The sequence below is a fragment of the Halichoerus grypus genome, chromosome 8 (assembly GCF_964656455.1).
Source record: "Halichoerus grypus chromosome 8, mHalGry1.hap1.1, whole genome shotgun sequence".
In the NCBI taxonomy this organism is placed as follows: domain Eukaryota; kingdom Metazoa; phylum Chordata; class Mammalia; order Carnivora; family Phocidae; genus Halichoerus; species Halichoerus grypus.
This window is the reverse complement of record NC_135719.1, coordinates 25,542,651-25,567,747: the sequence shown is the minus strand read 5'-3', so window position 1 is coordinate 25,567,747 and position 25,097 is coordinate 25,542,651. Positions and strand designations below refer to the sequence as shown.

General features: G+C 47.9%; 1 protein-coding gene and 1 long non-coding RNA gene across 7 annotated transcripts in view; both read left to right on the top strand.

Annotated features, from left to right (window-relative positions):
• Window positions 1-736: 736 nt before the first annotated feature.
• On the top strand, window positions 737-9,728 carry LOC118535548 (uncharacterized). 2 transcript variants are annotated; one of them, XR_013450131.1, is made up of 4 exons: window positions 737-921; window positions 7,431-7,522; window positions 7,755-7,856; window positions 9,297-9,728. It is a non-coding gene; the product is annotated as an uncharacterized LOC118535548 (long non-coding RNA). The 2 variants fall into 2 exon arrangements; XR_004917235.2 differs by having other exon boundaries at window positions 737-1,031.
• A 7,577-nt stretch (window positions 9,729-17,305) lies between these two features.
• The window catches only part of ADAMTS17 (ADAM metallopeptidase with thrombospondin type 1 motif 17), a 348,978-nt gene continuing 341,186 nt past the window's right edge, over window positions 17,306-25,097 (top strand). For all 5 annotated transcript variants that reach the window (XM_078078954.1, XM_078078952.1, XM_078078953.1 and 2 more), the window contains exons 1-2: window positions 17,306-17,467; window positions 17,949-18,319. In XM_078078954.1, coding sequence (XP_077935080.1) covers window positions 17,389-17,467; window positions 17,949-18,319 — 450 coding nt within the window. In that variant the 5' untranslated portion in view covers window positions 17,306-17,388. The remainder of the gene's footprint in view (window positions 17,468-17,948; window positions 18,320-25,097) is intronic.

Genomic DNA, 25,097 nt, shown 5'->3' with positions numbered 1-25,097 from the left:
AAGGCGGTGGGGAGAAGAGGGGGAGAGCCAGGAGGGCGAGCAGGTCTCCGATGGAGGGGGGAGGAGGTCCCCTTTCCCCTTCCCCCTCTCCTGGCTCCTCCCAACTCCCCCTCAGCCCGGCCCTCTCCTCCGCCCGGTCCACCCCGCCTCCCGGACGTCCCGCTCTTTCCCAGCCTACCCTCCCCGCTTCCCCCTCCACCTCTCCTCTCTTCTAAACCCCGCCCCCTACCAGCCCTTCTCCCCTGCGCGGCATTCTGTCCGCGGCACGGTGGCCCTGTCCGTCTGTCCACCCGGAAGATCCCCGGGGTGCCTTTGGCCGCCCGTTTGACTTTCGCTTTGGGAACTGTGTATTATCACAATAAAAATATTTCCAGACTGCAAAGGATGGGAGATGCCCAGGCCTCCTCGGGAGCAAGCCGCCGCGCCCGCCAAATTCAAGGCCTCCCTCCGCCCCCGCGCGCGCGCACACACACCCCTGCCCGGCGACCCCAACGGCCGCGCCCCGGGCCGGGCGGTGGAAAGCCGGGCAAACGCTTCTGCGGAGGCTGCTCGTCGCGCCTGTGAACTTCCTGCTCCGCGGCCCCGGGCGAGGCTGAGAGGGCTGGGCGGCCGGCGGACGCGGGTGGGGACCAGCTCCCGCCGCTGGGGACGTCGCCGCCGCGCCGGGGACCCGCGCCCCTGCCTCTGCTCCCCGCGCCGGGCAGCGGCGGCGCACCCGCCGCGGCCCCTCCGGAAGCGGCTTTGGGCCGAGGCTGGGGTTGCATCCCCGCCTTCGGGGCTCTTCTGCGGCCTTGGGGACCCCGGCGCAGCGCGCCTGCCCTGGTCCCGCCCTGCGCCCCACTCCCGCGTCTCACACCCCCTCCGCAGCTGGGGCCGGAGGGTCCCGGGGGAGAAATGAGACGGAGGAAACCACGAAATCAGGTCCAAGGGGAAAAAAGAGAGACAAAGGGATGGATTCCCCCCTCTCCCCCCCCCCCCCGTTCTTGGCAACAACTTCCAGAGGATCCAGGGAAGGGGAATTTGATAACCATGTAAGTTCACCCTTAGATATAGCCCAGGCCTTGTCTGGCCCTTGGCCAAGGGCGTGTTTGCCGAGCCCAGCTTGCAGAGAGGCATTTCTACAAACTCCATTTCTTTTTCAGCTCGGGGTGACTAACTGTCCCCCCCCTCCCGCCCCCCTGCTTCCCCCTTTATTTTTCTTCCTCCCTGCCTTCAATTCTTTCTCTCCCTTCCTCCCTCCAGTTTTCCCTTGCATCCCACCCCCCGCCCCTTCCCTCCTCCCACCCCCCCGCCCCCAGGACTTTCTTTGCGCAGATTCGACTTAATCATACTCTGCACGCGATCGTCATAGGGCCACCGAAAGCCCCTTTTCTTCTTCTCTTCTATTATTTACTTCTTAATACTTCATCTCCCGCTCCCCATTAGGAGTCCAATCTGCATATTTAATGTATGTCTTTCCAGTCCACTTTCTGTCTTCATACAGTGTGGTTTTGAGCTTTAATGACCTAAAAGTATCGTCAAACTTTTATCCCATTATTTGCATTTTATTTATTTATTTATTTTTAAGATTTTATTTATTTATTTGACAGAGAGAGAGAGACAGTGAGAAAGGGAACACAAGCAGGGGGAGTGGGAGAGGGAGAAGCAGGCTTCCCGCTGAGCAGGGAGCCCGATGCAGGGCTCGATCCCAGGACCCTGGGATCATGACTTGAGCCGAAGGCAGACGCTTAACGACTGAGCCACCGAGGCGCCCCATCCATTATTTGCATTTTAAATTCAACATTGCTTTTGAAACTTTAGTGAGATATTGTTGACATACCACAGTCTGCCCGTATTTCACGTGTACCTTTTTAAAAAAGATTGATAGATTTTAGTGGGGGGAGGGGCAGAGGGAGAGAGAGAATCCCAAGCTGTCTCTCTGCTGAACAGGGGAGGCCAGAGGGGCTGGATCTCAAGACCCTGAGATTATGACCTGGGCAAAATCAAGAGTCCAACACTTAACGGACTGAGCCTCCCAGGCGCCCCTCACCCATACCTTCCGTAAGCTTTGACGTAGGCGTGCCTCGCTGGAACCACCAACGCAATCAGTATACTTAATATAGTCATCACTCCCCAAAGATTCCTCCTATCCCTTTATATTTTCTTCTCTGTGTGGCTCCCTGCACCTGTCTCTTCCCCAGACAACAATTGATCTGTCACCATAGATTAGTTTGCATTTTCTAGAATTTTAATAAACGGGATCCTGGATGCTACCCTCTGGTTTTGTTACTCAGTTATTCTGAGATTCATGGATATTGTCGCATGTATCAATAGTTCATTCTTCTTTATTGCCACGTAGTATTTCATTGTATATTGTGTGTACCTACCACTGTATGTTGTGTATCCTACAATTTACTTATCTCTTCGCCTGTTGATGGGCATTTGGGTTCTTTCTAGTTTTTGCCTATTACAGTAAAACTGTCATGATCATTCATTTACAGATATGCTTTCATTCCTAAGAGTAGAATGCCTGGGTAGGTATATGTTTAACTTTTAAAGGAATTGCCAAAATGTTTTCCAAAGTGGTTGTACCATTTTATGTTCTCATAGTAGGGCATGAAAATTCCAGTTCCTCCACATCCTCACCAATGCTTGGTATCATTTTTTTTTAACCCATTCTCATAGATACATCCTTGTTATTTTGTTGTGGTTTTTAATTTTCATTTCCCTAAGACTAATGAAATTGAACATATTTCAGATTTTATTATTCATCTGTATCTCTTCTCTGGCAGTATGTCCACTCAAATCTTTTGGTCATTTAAAAAAATTTTTTTAACTGAGTACATTAGTTTCAGGTATATATACAACGTAGTGATTCAACTTCTCTGCAAGTTATGCTCTGCTCACAAGTGTAGCTACCCTCTGTCGCTATACTCTATTAAAATATCATTGACTATATTTCCTATACTGTGCCTTTTATTTATGTGATTTAATCATTCTGTAACTGGAAGTCTGTATCTCCCACTCCCCTTCATTCATTTTGTACACTCTACCACCCTCTTTCCTTCCAGCCACCATCAGTTTGTTCTCTGTATTTGTAGGCCTGATTCTGCTTTTTGTTTATATATTCATTTTCTTTTTTTAGATTCCACATATAAGTGAATAAATGTGGTAATTGTCTTTCTCAGTCTGACTTACTTCACTTAGCATAATACCTCCTAGGTCCATCCATGTTGTCGCAAATGCACAATGTCATGCCTTTACTATGACTGTGTTGTAATATTCCATTGTTCTTCTTTATCCATTCATCTATCAGTGAACACTTGGGTTGCTTCCATATCTTGGCTATTGTTAATAGTGCTGCAGTGAACATAGGGATGTATATATCTTTTCAAATTAGTGTTTTCATTTTGGGGGGTAAATAACGGGTAGATCATATGGTATTTCTATTTTTAATTTTTTGGGGAACCTCCATCCTGCTTTCCACAGTGGCTGTACCATTTACATTCCTACCAAAGTGCATGAGGGTTCCTTATTCTCCATATCTTCACCAATATTTGTTATTTCTTACCTTTTTGATTTTAGCCATTCTGACAGGTGTGAGGTGATACCTAATTGTCGTTTTGATTTGCATTGCCCTGATGATTAGTGCTGTTAAGCATCTTTTCAGATGTCTGTTTGCCATCTGTATGTCTTTTTTTTTTTAAAGATTTATTTATTTATTTGAGAGAGCGAGAATGAGAGAGAGAGAGAGTACACGAGAGGGGATAGGGTTAGAGGGAGAAGCAGGCTCCTCGCCGAGCAGGGAGCCCGATGCAGGACTCGATCCAGGGACTCCAGGATCATGACCTGAGCTGAAGGCAGTCGCTTAACCAACTGAGCCACCCAGGCGCCCCTGCCATCTGTATGTCTTCTTTGGAAAAATGTCTATACAGGTCCTCTCCTCATTATTTATTTATTTATTTAAATTTAATTTTGTTTTTTTTTTTTAGAAAGCGAGGAGAAAGGCAAAGGGAGAGAGAGAGAGAGGGAGAGAGAGAGAGAATCTCAAGCACTAGATGATGACCTGAGCTGAAATCAAGAGTCGGATATTTGACTGAACCACGCAGGCGCCCCTCCTCTGCCCATTTTTTTTAATAGGATTATTTGTCTGTTTGTTTTGGTGTTGAGTTGTATAAGTTCCTTACATATTTTTGGTATTAACCCCTTATTAGAGATAGCATTTTCAAATATCTTCAGTAGGTTGTAGGGTTTTTTTTGTTGTTGTTCTGTTGATGGTTTTCTTTGCTGGGCAAAAGCTTTTTATTTTGATGTGGTCCCAGTAGTTTATTTTTGCTTTTGTTTCCCTTGTCTTAGGAGACAGATCTTAGACAAATGTTGTTATGGCCAATGTCAGAGAAATTACTGCCTGTGTTCTCTTCTAGGATGCTTATGGTTTTAGGTCTCACATTTAGGTCTTTAGTCCGCTTTGTGTTTATATTTTTGTATGGTGTAAGAAAGTGGTTTAGTTTGATTCTTTTGCATGTAGCTGTCCAGTTTTCCCAGCACCATTTATTGAAGAGACTGTTTTTTCCCCATTGTATATTCTTGTCTCCTTTGTCATAGATTAATTGACCATATAAGATAAGTTTATTTCTGGGCTCTCTGTTCTGCTTTATTGATCTATGTGTCCATTTTTGTGTCAGTGCCCTACTGTGTATCTTGAAATCTGGAATTGTGATGTCTCCAGCTTTGTTCTTCTTACTCAGAATTGCTTTGGCTATTTGGGATCTCCCATAAGGATTCAGTATTGTTTGTTCTAGTTCTGTGAAAAATGCTGTTGGTATTTTGTTAGGGATTGCATTGAATCTGTAGATTGCTCCAGGTAGTATGGGCATTTTCACAATGTTAATTCTTCCAATTCATGAGCATGAAATATATTTCCATTTGTTTGTGTCATCTTCAATTTCTTTCATTAATATTTTACGGTTTTTGAGAGTACAGGTCTTTCACCTCCTTGGTTAAGTTTATTCCGAGCTAAATTATTCTTTTGGTTCAATTGTAAATGGAATTGTTTTCTTAATTTCTCTTTCTGCTACTTCATTATTAGAAATGCTACCAATTTTGCGGTATCAGTTTTGTATCCTGCAACTTTACTGAATTCATTTATTACTACTAGTAGTTTGTTGGTGGAGTCTGTAGGCTTTCTCCGTATAGTGTCAAGTCATCTGCAAATAGTGACAGTTTAAAAACTTCTTTACCAATATGGATGCCTCTTATTTCTTTTTCTTGTTTGATTGCTGTGGCAAGGACTTCCAATACTATGTTGAATAAAAGTTTGCCGTTTTTTTCTTTTTTCAAAGATTTATTTATTTATTTGAGAGAGAGAGAGAGAGAGAAAGAGCAAGGGGAGGGGCAGAGGGAGAGGGAGAGAGAGAACCCACAAGCAGACTCCCCATTGAGTGCAGAGCCCGATGCAGGGCTCGGTCCCAGGACCCTGAGATCATGACCTGAGCCAAAACCAAGAGTCAGCTGCCTAACCGACAGAGCCACCCAGGAGCCCCTGCCCTTTTTTTTTTTTTTAATTGGGTGTGTGTCATCTTATTATTGAGTTTCTTATTATGGTAAAATATATGTAACATAAAATCATTTTAGCCACTTTTTTTTTTTTTAAAGATTTTATTTATTTGACAGAGAGACACAGCGAGAGAGGGAACACAAGCAGGGGGAGTGGGAGAGGGAGAAGCAGGCTTCCCGCCGAGCAGGCAGCCCGATGCGGGGCTCGATCCCAGGACCCTGGGATCATGACCCGAGCCGAAGGCAGACGCTTAACGACTGAGCCACCCAGGCGCCCCATTTTAGCCACTTTTAAGTGTATAGTTCAGTAGCAGTAAGTACATTCACAGTGTTGATCAACCATTACCACTATTTTCAAAACTTTTTTTTATCATCTGTTCTACACAGAAACTCTATACCCATTACACAACTCTCCAACCTCATATGCTGACCTATATGGTAATTCTGTGATTGACATTTTGAGGAACTGCCGTATTTTTATACAGAGGCTGTAACATTTTCCATTTCCACCAGCAACGTATGAGGGTTTCAGTTTCTCCACATCAACACTTCATATTTTCCATTGTTTTTGAAAGTAGCCATCCTAATGGGTGTGAGGTGGTATTTCATTGTGATTTTGATTTGCATTTCCCTAGTGATTAATGATGTTGAGCATCTTTTTATGTGCTTACTGGCCATTTGTGAAACTTCTTTGGAGAAATGTCTATTCAAATCTTTTTACCATTTTGAATAGCATTATTATTGAGTTTTGAGAGTTCTATATATATTTTGGGTATAAGTATCCTATCAGATATATGCTTTGCAAATATGTTCTCCTGACCTTGTCTTTTCATTTGATAACAGTGTTTTGTATAGAGCAAATGTGTTCAGTTACAGTGAAGTCCAGTCTAGCATTATGCCCTTCAATGGATCATTCTTTTGGTGTCATATCTTAAGAAATCTTTGCCTACCTTAAAGTCACAAAGGTTTTCTCCTACATTTTCTTCTGGAAGTTTTAAGTTTTACATTTAGGTTTCTGTTCCATTTTGAATTAATTTTCTACATGATGCAAGGTATACATGTTAATTTTTTTCCTATGGATAAACAAATTTTCTAGCCACATTTTAAAAAAAGACTATGCTTTCTTCACCTTTGCACCTTTTCCAAAAGTCAGTTGTCTGCATATGTGCAGTTCTATATCTGGGTTCTATTTTCTGTCCCATTGATTTCTTTTGTCTGACTTGATGCAAATACCATGCCGTCCTGATTAGTATAAATTTACAATAAATCTTGAAATCAGATAGTCCACCAAATTGTTCTTTTTCAGAGTTGTTTTCTAGGACTTTTGCCTTTCCATAGGAATTTTAAACTCAGCTTATCAGTTCCTCCAAAAGTCTGCTGGGAATTTGTTTGAGGATGCATCAAATGTGTATACCAATTTGGAGAGAAGTGATATTTTAGCAATATTGAGTCTTATGAATATTGTACATCTCCCAGTTATTTAGGTCTTTTAAAATTTTGCTCTGTGATGTTTTGTAGTTTGAGCATACATATCTTCGGCATCTTTTTTTCAGACCTATCCCTAAGTATTTCATATTTTTTGTGCGGTTATAAATGGTATTTTTAAATTTTAATTTCTGACTGTTCATTGCTAATGTATAGAAATACAATTGAAATTTTTATATTGATCTTGTATCTTGTATCCTTGCTGAACTTATTAGTCCCAATAACTTCAAAAAATAGATTTCTTAAGATTGCCTACAAAGATGATCATATTCTCTGTGAATAAAGGCAATTTTATTTCTTCTTTCCCAGTGGAATATTTTAATTTATTCTTTACCTGATTTCATCAGCTAGGCTAAAATCAAGTTCAAGTTCCAAAGGGAGATAATCTAGCTCACCGTCTCCTTTTACAGATGAGAACATGGAGGATCTGAGGAGACAAAAACATTGCCTTAAACCATTCAGTTAGAGGCAGATTTAGTACAGCCATATGATCCATTCACAGGTAAGTGAACTTCCTTTTTTTCTTCCAGTTTCTCCCCTTAATGACAGAGGCTTGACTCCAGTGCCCCAATACTGATTCTAATCCCCAAGCTACCATTGACCCGCTGTGTGCCCTTAATGAGCACAATGCTTATTTCTCCCTAGTGGCCCCACCTATAGAATGTGGTTAATAATATTCACAGAAAGGGTTATGATGAGGCCTTTGCACCTCACTTGCTTCCTCTTGTTTCCAGCTTCCAGATGCTGTGTTGATGGTCACCAGTTCCCCCAGAGCAAGCAACAATGCAGGGAAGAATTAGGAGCCATGGCCGTCGACTAGCTCCTTGGGATCCAGGGTAAAAGAATTATGTATCTTTGTTGCTATTACATTTTCATCCATAAAGTGGGACTCTTTATCTCATGGACACTTGTAAGAAATGGTCAGTGGTTTTGTTTTTTTTTAATTAATTAATTAATTTGAGAGAGAGAGAGTGCATGCATGGGTGGGTGGAGGGGCAGAGGGAGAGGAGAGAGAGAGAATCCCAAGCAGACTCCCAGCTGTGTGGAGCCTGATGTGGGGCTCATTCCACGACCCAAGATCATGACCTGAGCTGAAACCAAGAGTCTGATGTTTAACTGACTGACCCAGAAATGGTCAATGTTTTAAGAAGTTATAACCCTTAAGGAAATAATTTACTAAGTCATGTTGGGCAAGTCATTAGCATTTCTCAATTCACTTTGCCTATCTGATAATGGGAGATAATGTTATTTTTCCCCTCACGGGGTTAATTTAAAGTTAAGTAGTTTGTTTGTGTATATTACGTTATACAAATGCACCCTACTTGAAAACACAAAAGCAATATGTTAAGTATATTAAAGGTGGAAACACATTGGAATTTTTTTAAAGATTGCATTTTTTCAAAATACTACATTTCACAGGGGTCCTTGGGTGGCTCAGTGGGTTAAGCATCTGACTCTTGGTTTTGGCTCAGGTCATGGTCTCAGGGTTGTGAGATCAAGCCCTGCATGGGGCTCTGCCCTCAGCATGAAGTCCGATGGAGATTATCTCTCCCTCTGCACCTCCCCTTGCTCGCTTGCTCTCTCTCTCTCAAATAAATACATAAATAATTTTTAAAAAAATCCAAAATACTACACTCAGCAAAGAAAGCAAATGATAAGAAAGTTCTTGAAGTGTGAAACAATGATGCCTGCTCCAACTCTAACTGCAGACTCATTCCCTTTTAACTATTTCTATTAGTTTTTCTGACGGCTTCCTTCATTTCATTAAAAAACTATTCTTATACCAGTGCTTTTTAGATCTCAAGATTAGATATATCAGTTGATTTATTGCTACAGTGGATAAGGATTCACCTCACTTTTATCACATTCCTATCCCAACAGAAGAGATTTTTACTTCTTTTATTGGTTGCCTGGGTAATTCAAAAAAACATATATATCCCTCTACTTATTTCATTAGCCATAGGCTATTTGATTTCTCCACTTTGGAAGGGGAGGATACTTACCCTTTATACTTTTCGTCATTTTTTTTTTAACCTCCCACCTCTCTTCCTTTGGTGTTTATTCTTTGTACATTTTCCAGGGTGATAATTTTTACAGTTGGTTCTTAGCCAGAATGATTTATCCTGGCATTTCTCACTGGTTGATTTGAACAGTTGAAAATCATCTCACAGTGTTTACATTATGATGACTATGTACAAGTTGTTCTGTGCAGAGCCAAGCATGTGTTATGATTCTATGTCCTTCTTGTGTGACTTTTTTTTTTTTTTTTTTTTTAGTGTTTCTGCTTACCTTCTGGGAACTGAGACTCCCCGTTTCTTTTTGATGGTGCCAAACACATGTAGGCATGGATTCAAGCACCTACACTCACTGCTTGCCAGGCAAGCCAGTCAGTCTCATCCCTGGACCTGGGCCAAGGCTTAGTGAAGGAGCCATGGATGGGGACAAACCAGCTCTCTGGCTGCTCAGGTGAATGTAGTCACCTTGCTCAGCCTGCAGGTGGCTTCTGAGTAGACTGAACTAATAACCACCTCCTGCATGCCACCATTGAAGGAATGTTTCCATACAAATCTTTAATTTATCTTGGAGTTAATTTTAGTATGCGTTATGAGTCTGTATCAGTTAACTATTGCTGTGTAACGAATTATCCACTCCTCCCCTGCCCCCCCCCAAAAAAAACCTTGGTTGCTTAAAAAACTAATTATAATTTATTTTCTCTTGGTTTTTGTGGGTCATGGATTCAGCCAGGGTACGGGGGGATGGCTTGTCTCTGCTCATAATGTTTGGGGCTGGTTCTAAGGCTGGAGCCTGAAGTCTTCTGAAGGCTTGACTAAGGATGGAGAATCTGCCTTTTTTTTTTTTTTTTAAACACAGGGCTTGAACTGAGGACCCCGAGATCAAGACCTGAGCTGAGATCAAGAGTCAGACACTTAACCAACTAAGCCACCCAGGCGCCCTGAAAATCTGCTTTCAAAGCGATTCACTCACATGGCTAGTTAGTTGATTCTAGCAAGTTGGTTTCCTTTTCGTTGGGTTTTCCACAAGGCTGCTTGAGTAACCTCATGACCTAGTCGCTGGTTTCCACCAAAGTAAGTGATGAAAGAGAGTGAGAGAGAGAAAGAACGAGAGAGAGAGAGAGAGAGAGAGAACAACAGGCAGAGAGTGTATTCTTTTTATGACCTAGCCCCAGTAATCACAAAGCCTCACTCCATCACTCGCCATACATTCTGTTTGTTAGAAGCAAGTCAGTGAGTGTAGCACACTTTCGAGGGGGGGAGTTAGGTTCCACCCGTGGGAGGGAAGAGGGTCGTAATTAGCAGGTATACAGTTGACCCGTGAACAACATGAGGGTTAGAGGTGCTGACCCCTGTGTAAGTTGAACATCTGCATGTAACTTTTGACTCCCCCAAAACCTAACTACTAATAGCCTACTGTTGACCAGAAGCCTGATCGATAACATAAGCAGTCAATCAACACATATTTTGCATGTTGTATGTATTCTTACTATAAAGTAAGCCCGAGAAAAGAAATTGTTAATAAGAAAGTCATAAGGAGGAAAAAATACATATAGAGTATTGTAGTGTATTTATATATATAAAAAAATCTGCACATAAGTGGATCTGCACAGTTCAAACCCGTGTTGTTCAAGGGTCAGGTGTATTTTAAAACCATCACAGAATCCAACTTAGGTTTTGTCTGAGTTTGCGGAGCGCTGTCACCTGTTGAGTACTCTATCATCACCACACCAATCCGAACCATCATCATTTGTATTTACCAAAATCACATATAAATTTGGGTCACTTCTGTTTCCCATCCTGTACTGGCATCACATTTTAGCCTCGCATTTCGGACAAGCTGCTTTCCTTGAGCGGAGGAAGAACTGGGAGAGAACCTCTCTGGTCCCTCAAGGGGCAAATGCTGAGAAAGGTGTATTACAGAACAACAGAAAATATGCTGCTTTTCTCTCTCGTTCTCTGGGGAGAGGAATTAGTTGTGATGAAGCCCTGTGCTCATGTCAGAGAGTAAAGGCCCTCATCCTGCTAATTCAGACACATGGGGGCTGCAAGTGCTGCCTCCTACTCAGAGGGGGCCTCTGGTGACCTTCAGAAGGACATGAAGATAGAGTTGTCTTTTCAACAATGAAGGCTTTGGTGGACACTCAGCTCTGGGCAGGCTGAGACCACATGGGCACAACCTGGGGTGTGGGTAGAGCCAAGATATTGGGGATGGGGATGGCCAGTAGCAACCTTGATTGAACAATAATAGCTAGACTTAAAAAAAAAAAAATCACTTTTCAAATTAGTAGGAACTTGGTCTTGTTCTGCATTATTGCCCCGAAGGCCTGTTTGGGTGAGCAGGAATGGGGCACAGCAGGAATTTCCAGACAGGGGCCATTCCCGGAGTCAGGTAGGTATGGTCTCTTGTGGCAAGAGCACCCATTCCTGGTGAAGCAAATGTGGCCAGCACCCTGTGGTCCAGGGAGGTACAGGGAGGAGCGTGCAGACCCCACAGGGAGAGGTGAGCAAGATTCACTCAGAGGACTAGGATGCTGGCCAAGCAGCTGCATTTCAGGCCAGAATCCAGGCTCACCAGGGAAAGGGTGAAATATAAATCAGAAAAACCTTGCCTTTGGAGCAGGGATGGCTGCATTTCACACCAATTCTGGCTTAGGAAGACAAGACTGATGCTGGACGCCCCCTGCTGGAGAGGATGTGGCATCTCATGGGTGGCCAAGAAGGAGGGCTCCTCACCTGGAGAGCCAAGTGAATTGAGTCTCAACGAGGAGGCTTTGGTGTGGAATCCCCTCACTCACCCTCTCTCAACAGCCCACCAATGCCTACTGATCTTTAGGGTACAGGGGCATCCTTCCACCTACAAACAGATCAAATTTGCACATGAGTCTTGGCCTCTGGATTCACCAATTACCAGCTCAAGAAAGCCCTGAGTGGAAAATTCAAGAGGATCATGTTTGCCTTCAATGCCTACAGGTCTCTTTATGCTCTGCACAGTCTGGGTCTCGGGCCCTCTATTTCTAAGTATGGGCTTTGAAATGGTGGGTCCTGGAGGAGTCTGTCTTGCTTTCACTCACAATAACAGTGATGGTCTCTGATGGCCACCAACATCCAAACCCAAGCGTCCGCTGTGAAGCGTTGGAAGAGAGAGGCCAAGAGACGCAATATACCCGACCTGCTGGGGGTCCATTGCTGGACAAAATGATCAGAAAAGACCACTGCCCACCAGAATAGAGCTGTTCACAAAAAACAAGTGGATAGGCTGAAAAGTTGAGTTTTGTCAACTATGAGCACAACAAATTGTTTCGACCCCCAGACCCGGAGCATGGCTTCCCTTACGTCCCATTCAGATCATCACTGCCAACTGTAGGGTTTTTGTCTGCTCACTGGTCTTGTTTTAACCTCACCCTGAGCCCTCTGCTCCATCCATGAAATGGGATTAAGCCCCGCCCTTCCACAAAATTAAGACAAGGCTATTTGTGTGTGTTAAGATGAATTGAGACCATAGCCAATTTCTTTTTTTTTTTTAGGCATTCCTTTATTGTGGGAAAATACACATAACATAAAACTTACCATTTTAGCCATTTTCAGTGTATAGTTCAGCGGCATTAAGTACATTCACACTGTTGTGCAACCATCACCACTCTCCATCTCCAGAACTTTTTCATCTTTCCAAATGGAAACTTGATACACGTTAAACCACCTCTCATTTCCCCTTCCCTGGCCCATGGGAATCACCATTCTACCTTGTGTGTCTATGAATTTGACTATTCTAGGTACCTCATATATGTGGAATTGTATAGTATTTGTCTTTTTGTGACTGACTTATTTCACCTGGTGTCATGTCTTCTTTCAGATGTCTCCGTGGAAATGGAATTGCTGGATTGTAGGGTAGTTCTATTTTAAAGTTTTTGAAGAACCCACACACTGTTCTCCTTAGTGGCTGACCCAGTTTACACTCCCTCCAACAGTGCATGGGGGCTCCCCTTTCTCCACATCCTTGCCAACGTTTGTGATCTCTTGTCCTTTTGATAATAGCTATCCTAACGGGTGTGAGGTGGTATCTTCGGTTCTGCTTTGCTTTTCCCTGATGATGAGTGATGTTGAGCATCTTTTCATGCACCTGTTGGCCATTTGTATGTCTTCTTTGGAACAATATCTATTTGGGCCCTTTGCCCATTTTTTTTTCAAGATTTTATTTATTTTTACAGAGAGAGAGGCACAGCGAGAGAGGGCACACAAGCAGGGGGAGTGGGAGAGGGAGAAGCAGGCTTCCCGCTGAGCAGGGAGCCTGATGCGGGGCTCGATCCCAGGACCCTGGGACCGCGACCTGAGCCGAAGGCAGACGCTTAACGACTGAGCCACCCAGGTGCCCCCCTTTGCCCATTTTTAAGTTGGATTATTATTATTATTTTTAAAGATTTTATTTATTTATTTGAGAGAGACTGAGAGAGAGATAGGACACATGCACAAGCAGTGGGGGGTGGTGTAGAGAGAGAGGGAGAGAATCCCAAGCTGACTCCGTGCTGAGCGTGGAACTTGATGCGGGGTTCAATCTCATGACCCGGAGATCATGACCTGAGCCAAAATCAAGAGTCAGACACTTAACCTACTGAGCCACCCAGGCGCCCCAGATTATTATTTTTTATTAAGTTGTTTTTTTTTTAAGATTTTATTTATTTATTTGAGAGAGAGAGAATGAGATAGAGAAAGCATGAGAGGGGGGAGGGTCAGAGGGAGAAGCAGACTCCCCGCTGAGCAGGGAGCCCGATGCGGGACTCGATCCCGGGACTCCAGGATCATGACCTGAGCCGAAGGCAGTTGCTTAATCAACTGAGCCACCCAGGTGCCCCTATTTTTTATTAAGTTGTAGGATTTCCCTATATATTTTGGATATCACCCCCTTCTTAGATATATGGTTTGCAGATATTTTCTCCCATTCTGGAGTTGCCTTTCCATTTTGTTGAAGGTTGCTTTTGCTGTGCAGAAGCAGCTTTTAGATTTGATGTAGTCCCACTTGTTGATTCTTGGTTTTTGTTCCTTGTGTTTTTGGTGTCATCCAAAAACATCAATGCCGAGAACAATGCCAAGGAGCTGTTTCCTGTGCTTTCTTCTATGAGTTTTATGGTTTCAAGTTTTACATTTAAGTCTTTAATCCAACTCAAGTTGATTTCTGTGAGTGGTGTAAGATAGGGGTCTCATTTCATTCTTTTGCATGCGAATATCCAGTTTTCCTATCACCATTTATCAGAGAGACTGTCCTTTCTCCTTGAGTATTCTGGGTTGCCTTGTCAAATATTAGTTGACCATATACACCTGGGTTTATTTCTGGGCTTTTGATTCTGTTCCATTGGTCTATGTGTCTGTTTTAATGCCAGTACCCTACTGTTCTGATCGCTATAGCTTTGTAATATAGCTTGAAACCAGGCAGTGGGATACCTCCATCTTTGTTCTTCTTTCTCAACATTGCTTTGGTTCTTTGGGGTCTTTTGTGTTTCCATATGAATTTTGGGTTTTTGCTATTTCTGTGCAAAATGCCAATGGAATTTTGAAAGGGATTGTATTGAAACACTAGATCATTTTGGAAGGGAGGCTGAAACCTTTAATGGTGACTGATGAACTCAATGGTGAAGGGCAGAGGGAATTCAGACTCATCTAGGCCAGATTGAGACCTTTAGGGGGTCTGTCTCTCAGCTCCACATGCTCACTTCTAAGGGCTGCTTTTCATCATTGAGACTGAAAGTCTGCAACCTACATGCTGTGACTCCCTGACATGTCTCCCCTACATTTCTTTGGCTTCCTGTTAGATTCTGCCAAAAAGAGGCCCTGGCAGGAGATCAGATGGCAAGGAACAGAGATAAGTATCCAGTGCAACAGGTGCTGGAAGTTGCTGGTGTGGCAATGGGCACGGAGCCCCGGTCTAGTTCATGCATCTGGTAGATCCAGAACCAACCGTGATGGTGTGGTCAGTGGTGCAGCAGGAAGCAGAGGCCCCTGGGGCTGGAATGCACCACAGGGGCAGGGGCGGGGGCAGCATATAATCACTGAATTTCCCCTTTTTAACTCTTCCTCACTTTTGTACTCAATTCTCCATGTTAAATTCCCCTGCTTGAAATACCTTGAATGATAGCAATTATCCTGCCTGGACCCTGAATGGCATCTTTTCATGCAATTTAATATAAAAAGAACACCAAACCTTAAAAAAGTTCAGTGTGTATCCTTCCAGACTTTTCCCTGGGATTTTACCATACAAATGATTTAATACTGTGTATATTTACGGAAGTGTTATCATTCATGTGCATTCTTCCACAACTTGATTTTTTTTTTTAAATATATGATAACCAGTCTTGGAGTTCTCTCCACGGTGTTATAAATATGAGCTTAAACCGATGCCTTGTGTTCTAGCAGCCATTTATCTAATGATGGACATTCAGGTTTTCAATAGGTCTGCTCTTAAGAAGGCGCTGTGGTGAACATTCTTAAACGTGCACCAGTGTTTCTTGGTGGTAGTTAACGAGACATGGAATCCCAGAGTTGTGTACATTTTAGATTTGACTACAGTTTGCCCGATTGTTCTTCAAAGCGGCCGTGCCAATTTACACTCCCACCCAGGGGCAGGAGAATGTCCTCTCCAATTCTTGATATTTCCCAGCTCTTTAGTTTTGGACAGCCTGGCGGATGAGACAGTATCTTGCTGGTGCTTTAGTTTGCATGCTCCTATGGACTCATGCATTGGAGCATCATCTGATAGGTTGACAAGGACTACTTCCAGTGGCAGAAGTAATTGTTCTTGCAAAGCAGAGTGGTGGCTGCTCCCTGGCTTTCAGGGGACAGGTCTGTGAGGTGGCTCTTTTGCTACAAAGCTGCACCAAAAACTCCCCATGATTTCTTGTGCCATCAGCAGTTGGCTGACGCTGCTGTCAAGGGGGAGGGAAAAAGCGCCAAGCCTTTTTTGGACGCGTGTGGATGTGCGTGGTACCTAGCAGCAAGTGGCTTCCCCTGGAGTAGGGGATGGACTGCTGAGTGCCCGGCAGTGGCCAGCCCCTGTGGAGGGCAGGGATAGACAGAGCAGAAAAGGATTCCATCAGCCACTCCCTGGAGGATCCATCAAGCAGCAAGTTTGCTGTAGTAAAAGTGGTGGGCTTTATTGAGAACCAGTGATGCAGTCCACTCCCAGGGTTAATGAAATGTCATGGAAGTTGGACAGTTTTCACCTCTGGATTCCTTCTGATGACACGGAATCCCGTGATACATTTTAGATTCTGAAAGCCCCAAGCAGAGTCCAGTAGGAGTATGGCAACCTCTCTGCTTTGATAAAATAGAAACAGAAAACAGGACAAGGAAGGGAGGGGGAGAGACCTGAGAATGGTTATGCTTCAGTTAATTCTGTTTTGTTTTGTTTTCTACAAGATGCTCCTCACAAGCTGAAGGGATCACCTTTCTTGCAAATTTCAGTTATATTCTGGTGGGAAAAGCATGAACTCAACTGGAAGTCCAGACTTTGCCACTTTGTGCAAGTTTCCTAGCACCCCGCCCCCCCAAAAAACACCTGCCTGCTCTTGAAGCCTCTTGCTTGCTGTTCGTGGTAAGCAGCACCAGGCTAGAAGTCAGGACCAGGAATTCTAGCTCCTGTTTTGACAGAAACTCACCGGGTAATTAGCAAGCTCCTTCAGCTCTCTCTCCCTCAGTTTCTCAATCTGTAAGAGGGTGTGATCATGCCTGTACTCCTGGCTTCTGTGAGGATAAAGACGACAGGAGGTGCGAAGGCTTTGGCTAAACACTCCCGCATTGTACGTAGCCATCAGGTGCAAACTCAGGTGTGCCAGAAAGTGTCCAGCCACAAACAACCCAAACTAGTTTTACTCTAGATGCAGAGAGAATATGCTTTTATGGATGAAACCGGTTGTCCAGGACGATTTCTGGCCTATCTTTTGGGGATGCTGGGCAGCAGGGTCAGAGAGGATTGTGACAAGGACGACAAACTCTGAAGACCTGTCAGGTGTCCTCCCAGGTCCTCCTGGAGAGCGCAGCTCCAGGGGCTCTCTGGCGCCACCTGGTGTCCCATCCCCGCCACTGCCCAGAAACCACGTGTAAGAAAGTGCTTACAACCTAACTACGCACCCTGGTTTAGACCCGTCCTAGCCAATGGGGGAGGGGGAGGCGGGGCAGGGGAAAGCGAGAGCCCAATCGCCTCCTGTTTTCCGAGGAGAAGGCGGGGCTTGGGATTTACCACGTTGGGTTTGTCCGCAGCGCTAATTACTTTTTCCAAAGGCTGGAGGGCTTCACTCCGGCTGGCGCCGCCGCCTCGCGCGCTCCTGCTCCGCCGCGACCGTCCGGGGGGCTGCTCCTCCCCAGTACCATGTGTGACGGCGCCCTGCTGCCTCCTCTCGTCCTGCCCTTGCTGCTGCTGCTGGTTTGGGGACTGGACCCGGGCACAGGTAGCGCTCCCTCGCCCACCGCCCCTTCCTCGCCCGTGCCTCTCGCGGCCACCTTCCTCCTGCCCTCCCGAGGCGTCCTGGCGGCTCCCGCCTGCCTGCGCGGCCCGGGTCCGGCGGCGGACCGCTGACAGCGCTCGGGGCCGAGGGGGTGCGGGCCGCGGCCGGACGACCGGGCTCCAGGAGGCTCCCGGGCGGCCGCGCCGCCGCCGGGTCTCCGGGCGCCGATGCCGCGCCGCCGTCCCCGGAGGTGCTCGGGCGGCCGCGCTGGAGCCCTTCCCCGGGTGGCGCGGGGCCCGGGCGGAGGCGCTGGCCGGCACGGAGGTGCCGCGGCGAGGGAAAGGAGGGGAGCGCCCGCTCGGGGCCGCGCTGTCCCCGCGCTGGCGCGGCGTGCCCAGCGCTGGACCCCGTGCGCGGCGGGCGGCCGGAGGGAGGGCGGCCGGGCGGGCCCCGCCGCGCTGACGCGTCTCCTCTCTCCCCGCAGCTGTCGGCGACGCGGCGGCCGACGTGGAGGTGGTGCTGCCGCGGCGGGTGCGTCCCGACGACGTGCACCTGCCGCCGCTGCCCGGCGCCCCCGGGCCCCGAAAGCGCCGGCGCCCCCGCGCGCCCCCCGCCGCCCCGCGCGTGCGGCCGGGCGAGCGCGCCCTGCTGCTGCACCTGCCGGCCTTCGGGCGCGACCTGTACCTGCAGCTTCGCCACGACCTGCGCTTCCTGTCCCGCGGCTTCGAGGTGGAGGAGGCGGGCGCGGCCGGGCGCCGCGGACGGCCCGCCGAGCTGTGCTTCTACTCGGGCCGCGTGCTCGGCCACCCGGGTTCCCTCGTCTCAATCAGCGCCTGCGGCGCCGGCGGCGGCCTGGTACTGCGCGCGCCCCCTCCGGGTCTGCCCGTCGATCTGTCGCGGCGCCGGGGGTGGTCCCCGGGGCAGGTTGGGCTGGGGGTGGCGGCGCCTGGGCGGGAAGTTCAGCTTCCAGGGGTGCTCTCCCGCCGTCCGCAGGGAACCTCCCCTCTTCCCGCCCCGACCTTCCAGAGGGTCTCTGAGCAAAGAGGGGAGAGTGGAAGCATCTGATTGTCCAGTGCCTTCCCCCGGCTGTACCGAACCTCTGCAGTACACGGGGACTGTGCCGTTCCGGGGTTGCATAGGGGGATACGCAGCAGCCGCCCAGGGGAGCCCAGGTCCGGCGGGGGCGAAACCTGTCGGGCCCCTAGACCGAGAGGCGCGCTTCACCCATATTTATTTGCACCTGCACAGGTGTGTATGTGTGCGTGTCACGGGGAACACCTATAGGTGTGTGTATCATCTGTTCTTGGATGTGGGGGTAGCGTAGTGAGCATTCACTTCCCTTCTGTCCTCTCGAGTCTTTCTGTACCCGGAAAAGGACAGTTTGATGGGGTCCCCTGACAGGCCGCTAACCTTCTCAGTTGAACCGTGAGAACCAAGAGAGGGGGTGTTCATACCCTTCTTCCCTTATACCACGAGCAGGTGTGTGTCTGGCAGCCATGCTCAGCCAGGCCTGGGGGGTGCTTACGTTGGTGATAAGACCCTGTTCCTGTCCCCAGAAGCTCCCTTGCTGGGGCAGTAGCTACCCCACCCCGGGGACCCTGCCCGGCTGCATTAGAAGCACCTGTAACAGCACTCATAGGGGCAGGGGGCTGTTCTGGTGCACGTCTGCCCTGCTTGTGCTCACACTTGATCCCTGTACGCTGGTGCCCAGCCACATGCTTCTCAGCTTCTCCATCATGCCCCCTAGAAGCGCGCATGGCTGGCGGATGGGCTGCCCCTAACAAAGCCTGGTATCGGCTCAGAGCATGAGACGCCGGAGTTGTTTCTGTATTTTGTCCTGATTGGCCTCTGGGGAAGCGGTTTCTGATACTCTTTTGTGTCTGTTCTTCCCTGGCAGAAGAAAACTGCTTCTCCAGCCTCCGCCTTATCTTGCTCCACCGTCTAGAATTCTCTAGCCCTTACCCACACAGTATGCAACCAGTCTTAGAGAATCTGCAGCAGATCCAGAGAGCCTGGGGGTCCAAGTCTTTATGTAAGACTTCTGCTTTCCTCCCAGCTCTGTAGAGGAACTCCGGGAGTGGGGGAGGGGGGGGTAATTTCCTAGGATTGGCTTTCACTAGTTCTCCTTGCAGGCGGGTTCTGAGTCCTGATCAGACTGTGATCTACTGGGAGAAATTGGCGTCTTCGGTTAAACAAGGAAAATGGACCGTGGAGGCAGCCTGTTAGGAGCTAATGTGGAACAGGGGCAGAGAATGTGGGCTGCGGGTGAGGAGGCTTAAGGAGGAGTGAGAAAGGCTCAGATCACCGTAGGACTCGGGTCAAGGCTGTATCATGTTCTGGGAGGGACTGGAAGGCCCACATCATTTTTCCTGTTTTTGCCAAAGTGTTTAAAGTCTAGGTCACATCACTGTACTGTACGTGGAAACATCTGAATCCCATTTGCTGCGGTTTGGTGAGTTTCTCTAGAGGTCAGAGTTTATACTTCTCGGTGTAAAGTTTCCAGCGAGGAGCTATCTGTAAGGAGCTGAGGGTGGAAGTCTGGATAACATTGATTCCACATCCTCACCGAGTTGAACGCCGGGCCCTCTCACAGATGGCATCCGGGCTGTGAGCGGGGCGAGGGTTCACTTCAGTCCCCCTGTGTTCGAGAAGACTGTGCTTCCCTTCAGTACCATGTGGGGGCGCTGTGCTGTAGATAAAGGAACCCCGCCAAGAGTCTGTTCAGCGGGCGCCGGCTGCGGGCCGACCTTGAGGACTTGAGATTCTAAGATTCCTGCCGGAGCAGACACTTCTGGTGTTTAGTCTGCCGTGTTCATCCTGTTCATGTGAGCTAGCCGTCGGACCCTTCTTCCTAAGTGCCCTCTGCAGAGGAAGGGCCGAAGGCAGGAAGGAGGAGACCGCGTGGTGACTGGGAGGGGACCTCTTGGTCGCAAGGTAGCCCAGAGGCATGTCAGGAAAGGAGAGCAGCAGGAGCTCAGGCTATAGCCAAGTTTGCAGGGCACTCCTACCTCACTTTGATTTTGGTTCTCAGACGTGCTCGAGACGGTTCAGGGGGTTGATAATGTGTCAGTCGCTGTTGACTGAGGTGGAAGCGCCGGGAAGTGGAATGGGGCAGGTGTGTTGTGTGTCAGGACAGGCTCAACCGCAAGGTGTGGGAGAGGACCGATAGCAACTAGGAGAGTTTTGATGTCCGCAGGCGGGAGCATTCCCAAGCCACCTTGGATCTAAAGATCACGTAGAGCCCGGGGTTGGCAAACGTCTTCTGGAAAGGACCAGATAGTAAGCATTTTAGGCCTTGTGGGCCATATGGTCTCCGTCATGGTTAAGTCCACACTGTCCTTTTAGCCGTAGACAGTAAATAAACAGATGGACGTGGCTATATTCAATAAAACTTTATTCCGACGTTGAGTAGCAATTAAATCCTGATGCATCAAACATCTCCTGAAGGGTTTAGCAGAGAGTGTTTGGTGCAGGGGAATGCGGGCTCTGTTCCCTGTTGTGTGGCGTCTCTGCGGTCTCCAGAGATGTTTGGTATCTGTTTAAAGCAGATGCATAGTTAGAGTAGATCATTACTTGTTTATGGGGCATGAAGCGTAAATCTCATGTTCCATTTAGCCTCTTCTGCTTTTGACTGTGGGCAGAGGCGTGGGCCTGTGGTGTTCTCCCTCTCTTATCTTGGAAAAGTTATGCAAGCTGCACTTCTTGGCTCTTCTAGGTACAAGTATTGTTTTCTGTTTATGCTTCTTCATTTTATTTACGTTTCAGGGAGTCCTTAGACATTACCTAAGTCTTTGGAAGAGCTTCTATAACCGTATAATTTCAAAGCAATGAACTTTGGGTATGTGAGGCAGGTATTTCCACCCCCAGAGAATTTATGCAAGTTTGGATCAGCTGCCTCCTGTGAATGGGGCCAGCTCGTGGAAGGCCAGCAGAATTGGAATCAGGTTAAACTTCACCCGAGCGGGCAGCAGAGAGGGAACTTTAAGGGATAGAATGGATGTCAGTGTCTGAAGAAGTCTGAAATGAGTGAACTGAAGGGGCTGTTTTCCATCCCCACACATGAGGACAGAGAGCGGGGGAGGCCCCTGCCAGCAGGTTTGGTCGGCTGAGCAGTGGCCGTTCTTCCTTAATGAATGTAAGGTCAGGAGGGTCCACCCACCTGACTCTGTCCCTCCCTTCTGGGCTGAGGCCGTGGCCTGCCCGGGGTGTGCAATGAGAGAAATGTTGAGATCCGACAGGCACCCGGGAGCTCTGGGCCGTGGAACTTTAAGAAGCCATACCCATTTGCCAGGCCACCCCAGAGAGAGAGAGAGAAGGTCAGGGATGTTCCTGGCATGCTTTCCCAGGAGTCACAGCCACACTCTATGGGATCCTTGCTTGGAGTCTCTCTCATCCTGGTTGGCCCCTGGGGTTGACCTGATGGCCCACCCGAACCTGGCTCTGGCTGGTCAGCTCGACTGAAGCACAGGGGGCCATTTTGGTAGCACATCATTTGTGGTCTACTCAGGAGCTTTGCGAGAATGCTCATCTCTGTTCCATGGGGGTAGACTGATAGGAACAGAGTGGGGCTGGGGTCAGTTAGTGAGCAGGTGGCTTGGAAGAGTTTTGGGGGACTCCATAATCAAGAGGGCAGCCTGCTTTTTTTCCATGACTCCTCTGATGAAGGGGGCAGGTTTGGGAGGTTGCTGTCTCTTCCTTTAGGATTATCAAACTCTCTTTTGATTGATTATAAAATCGCCTAGCTTTTTGATACAGCATCCCTTGATTGCATACAGACAGAAATCCACTGCGGCAAAAATTGTACGTTATGGAGAACATTTGGAAGGGAGCGTGTAGACCAAACTGCGGCGTCCTACACCGTCATATTGGTACAGATGTGGCGAAGGCACAGAGTCTTACGAGAGTCATCCCTTAATATTACCGAAGAACTCCTCGTGTACAACGTAAATGTATTTGGGAAATGCACACACATTTTTAAAGCCTCATAAAAAGAAATAGTTGAGTGGACGTTAAGGACATTAGGGAAAGTAGGGAAAAGACAGTGTGAAGTTTGGAGGCGTGGAGGATTTGAAGGGGAGAACTTGGATGGATGGGAGAATTCTGAGGTGTCACACCCCTTCCTCTCGAAGGACGTTCATGTGGCCTCACAGTGACTTTCTGCCCGCCCCCCCCCCCCCACGCTCATGGGCATCATGGCGGCCATGCGACTCTCCCCAGCGTCCCACCTACGGTCTGTAACTAGATTTCCGCATCTGAACTTTTATGTAGTTGGCAACATCATAAAAAAAAGAAAAAAGTGCAAGATGGGATGATAAACCAAAGACGTCTTAGACTGATTGCATTCTTGGGGCTTATTTCCTGAGCTTTGAAATGCTGCAGCTGCCTGGGTTTGGACGCGTGCAACAGGGGATGGTTTTGCAGCCGGTATGTCGGAGGGAGCCACGCATGGTCACTGCTGATCCTTTCCCTGTGCACGCGTCTGCGCGCAGATGCACGGTCACGTTCTCATTCTTTAGGAAATGAGGCTGCACGGGCGTTTGGGGCTGTGATCCTAGGTGAGCCATCTCCTCTGAATCGTCCCGTGTGCAGCCCCAGGAGGGGTAAATAACATCAGCCTTGTGAGGCTGTTGATAGAATGAAGTAAGATAAAGTCTGTGAAATCATTTAGGGCGAGCCTGGCACAATAAGGCATTAAAAACACGTTTCTTCTGTTGCCCTCCGGGGCCCAGACTTTTCCAGTTATAAATCAACCAATCAGTCAACACTGTCGACTAAATGAACAGATCATTATCACACACCTGCCCTGTGTAGGACACTCTGGTGGGTTCGCAGCAAGGCTCAAAGAGGAATACAATGTGGGCCCTGTCTCAGAAGGCAGTCCAGGTTCGCACAGGAAGGAAGGTACACTGGAGCCTACAGGGTGGCTGAGGGGTAGAGCAGGGGTGGCTCTGGGGTGGGGTGGGGTCTTCAGGGAGAAGGATTAGAGCGGAAGGGGGTGTGCCTCAAGTTCTAAGAGGAAGGAGTGATGGTAGAGCCTCCAAAGCCAGGTTCTTCTCTAGATCAGGGGCCCACGAGGTGGCCGTGTGATGGGGATGGGGGTGGAGGTGGTTGTTTTAGGAGATGGTAGGAGAGGAACTGAACAGACAAGCGTGTGGATTAGGTGAGGCCAGATCCTGCGTACCAACCTAAGGCATTTAGAATTTATCGTAGAGTGGTTCTCAACTTTATTCCCTGGAGGATTCCTTACTCTCGTTGGTGGGCCCCATCTCCGGAGTTCCTGATCCCGTCTGTCTGGGTGGGCCTGAGAGCTTGAATTCCTAACAGGTTCCCAGGTGCTGCTGCTGGCTTGGGACCACATTTTGAGGATCACCGGCCTCGAGGCAACGGGGAACATTTCTGGCCATTGACTGGGGGTTCCCTGGTCATAGCAGTGTGGGAGGTACTGGAGGAGGAGGGCATATGGAAGCACGAGGTGACGAGCCTCGAGCCTCGGGTTGTGGAAGCGGGAAGGAAGACGTCTGTGCAAGAGAGATTCTGAAGGAAGAGCTGGCCGTCTTTGTGGCTGACTCTAGTGATCAGAACGGGGGGGAGCTGGTGGTGACGGGTCCATGTTACAGAGGGGAGGCTGGCTTTGGGAAGAAGACCAAGAATCTGTTTAGGCACCTGGTGTTTGCAGAGGCAGCAGCTGGACTTTGCAGGGGGTTTCTGGATGGCACTCCAGGGCAGGGACAGTGGGACTCGATGCGGAGGCTGGGAAGCCCATCTTGCCCGTGTGGGGTCGGGCATGTTCCTTCCGCAGGAGCTCCGCTGAGGCCCGCCCAGAAAGGTGGAGGCAGCTGCAGAAAGGCCTGCAGTCACAGGATTGTTTTTGCTTCTTGGAAGCAGACTTGCTCACGCAGGAAGCAAACTAACAACCCCATTTGCTCCATCCTCTCAAACCACCCACGCTAACCCATAGACAGGGAGAAGGCCACTTAAGACCCACGCCAGTTAACCAAGGAGCCACAGCCTCCTGAAGAAGGGGCTCCCCGGGCCCTGAAATTCCAGTGAGGTCTTTATAGGACAGCAAGGCAGGCAGTCACGCGGTGTCCTCCCCTCCCGACAGGTGTGTTCTTCAGTTCCGGAGCATCTGTAAGACAGATATATATATATGTATATATATATATGTATATTTTTAACATTATCTTAAAAGCATTTTCTCCATTCTGCTGAGAAGTTGTGCTGATGTCCGGAGGTGATAAAAGTCAGTACGTCCCTCATGCATTTTCCACGTGGCCAGGAGGGCTCGTCGTGCTTCGGAGCCTGGGCTGGAGTTAACGCTAGCTGATTTATAACGCTCTCCTAACGCAGTACAGAAACCCTTCAAAGCCAGCACCCAGAACAAAGAGAATCGCAAAGGAACCACTCAGAACTGTTACACTATCAGGTGATAACTGATGCATTTTATTGGACACATATTGCTTTGGTAGGATACCACATCTTAGGAAACTTCAGATATCTCTTTTAAGAGCACCACTTCGGGGAGGATTACTGCATCCTTTCAAACCAAGCAGCCTCAGGGCCTCCAGTTCTGTCTGCCACAGGCCTTCCTTCATAGCTGTACGTCTTCAGATGAAGTCTGCAGGCCCCTTTC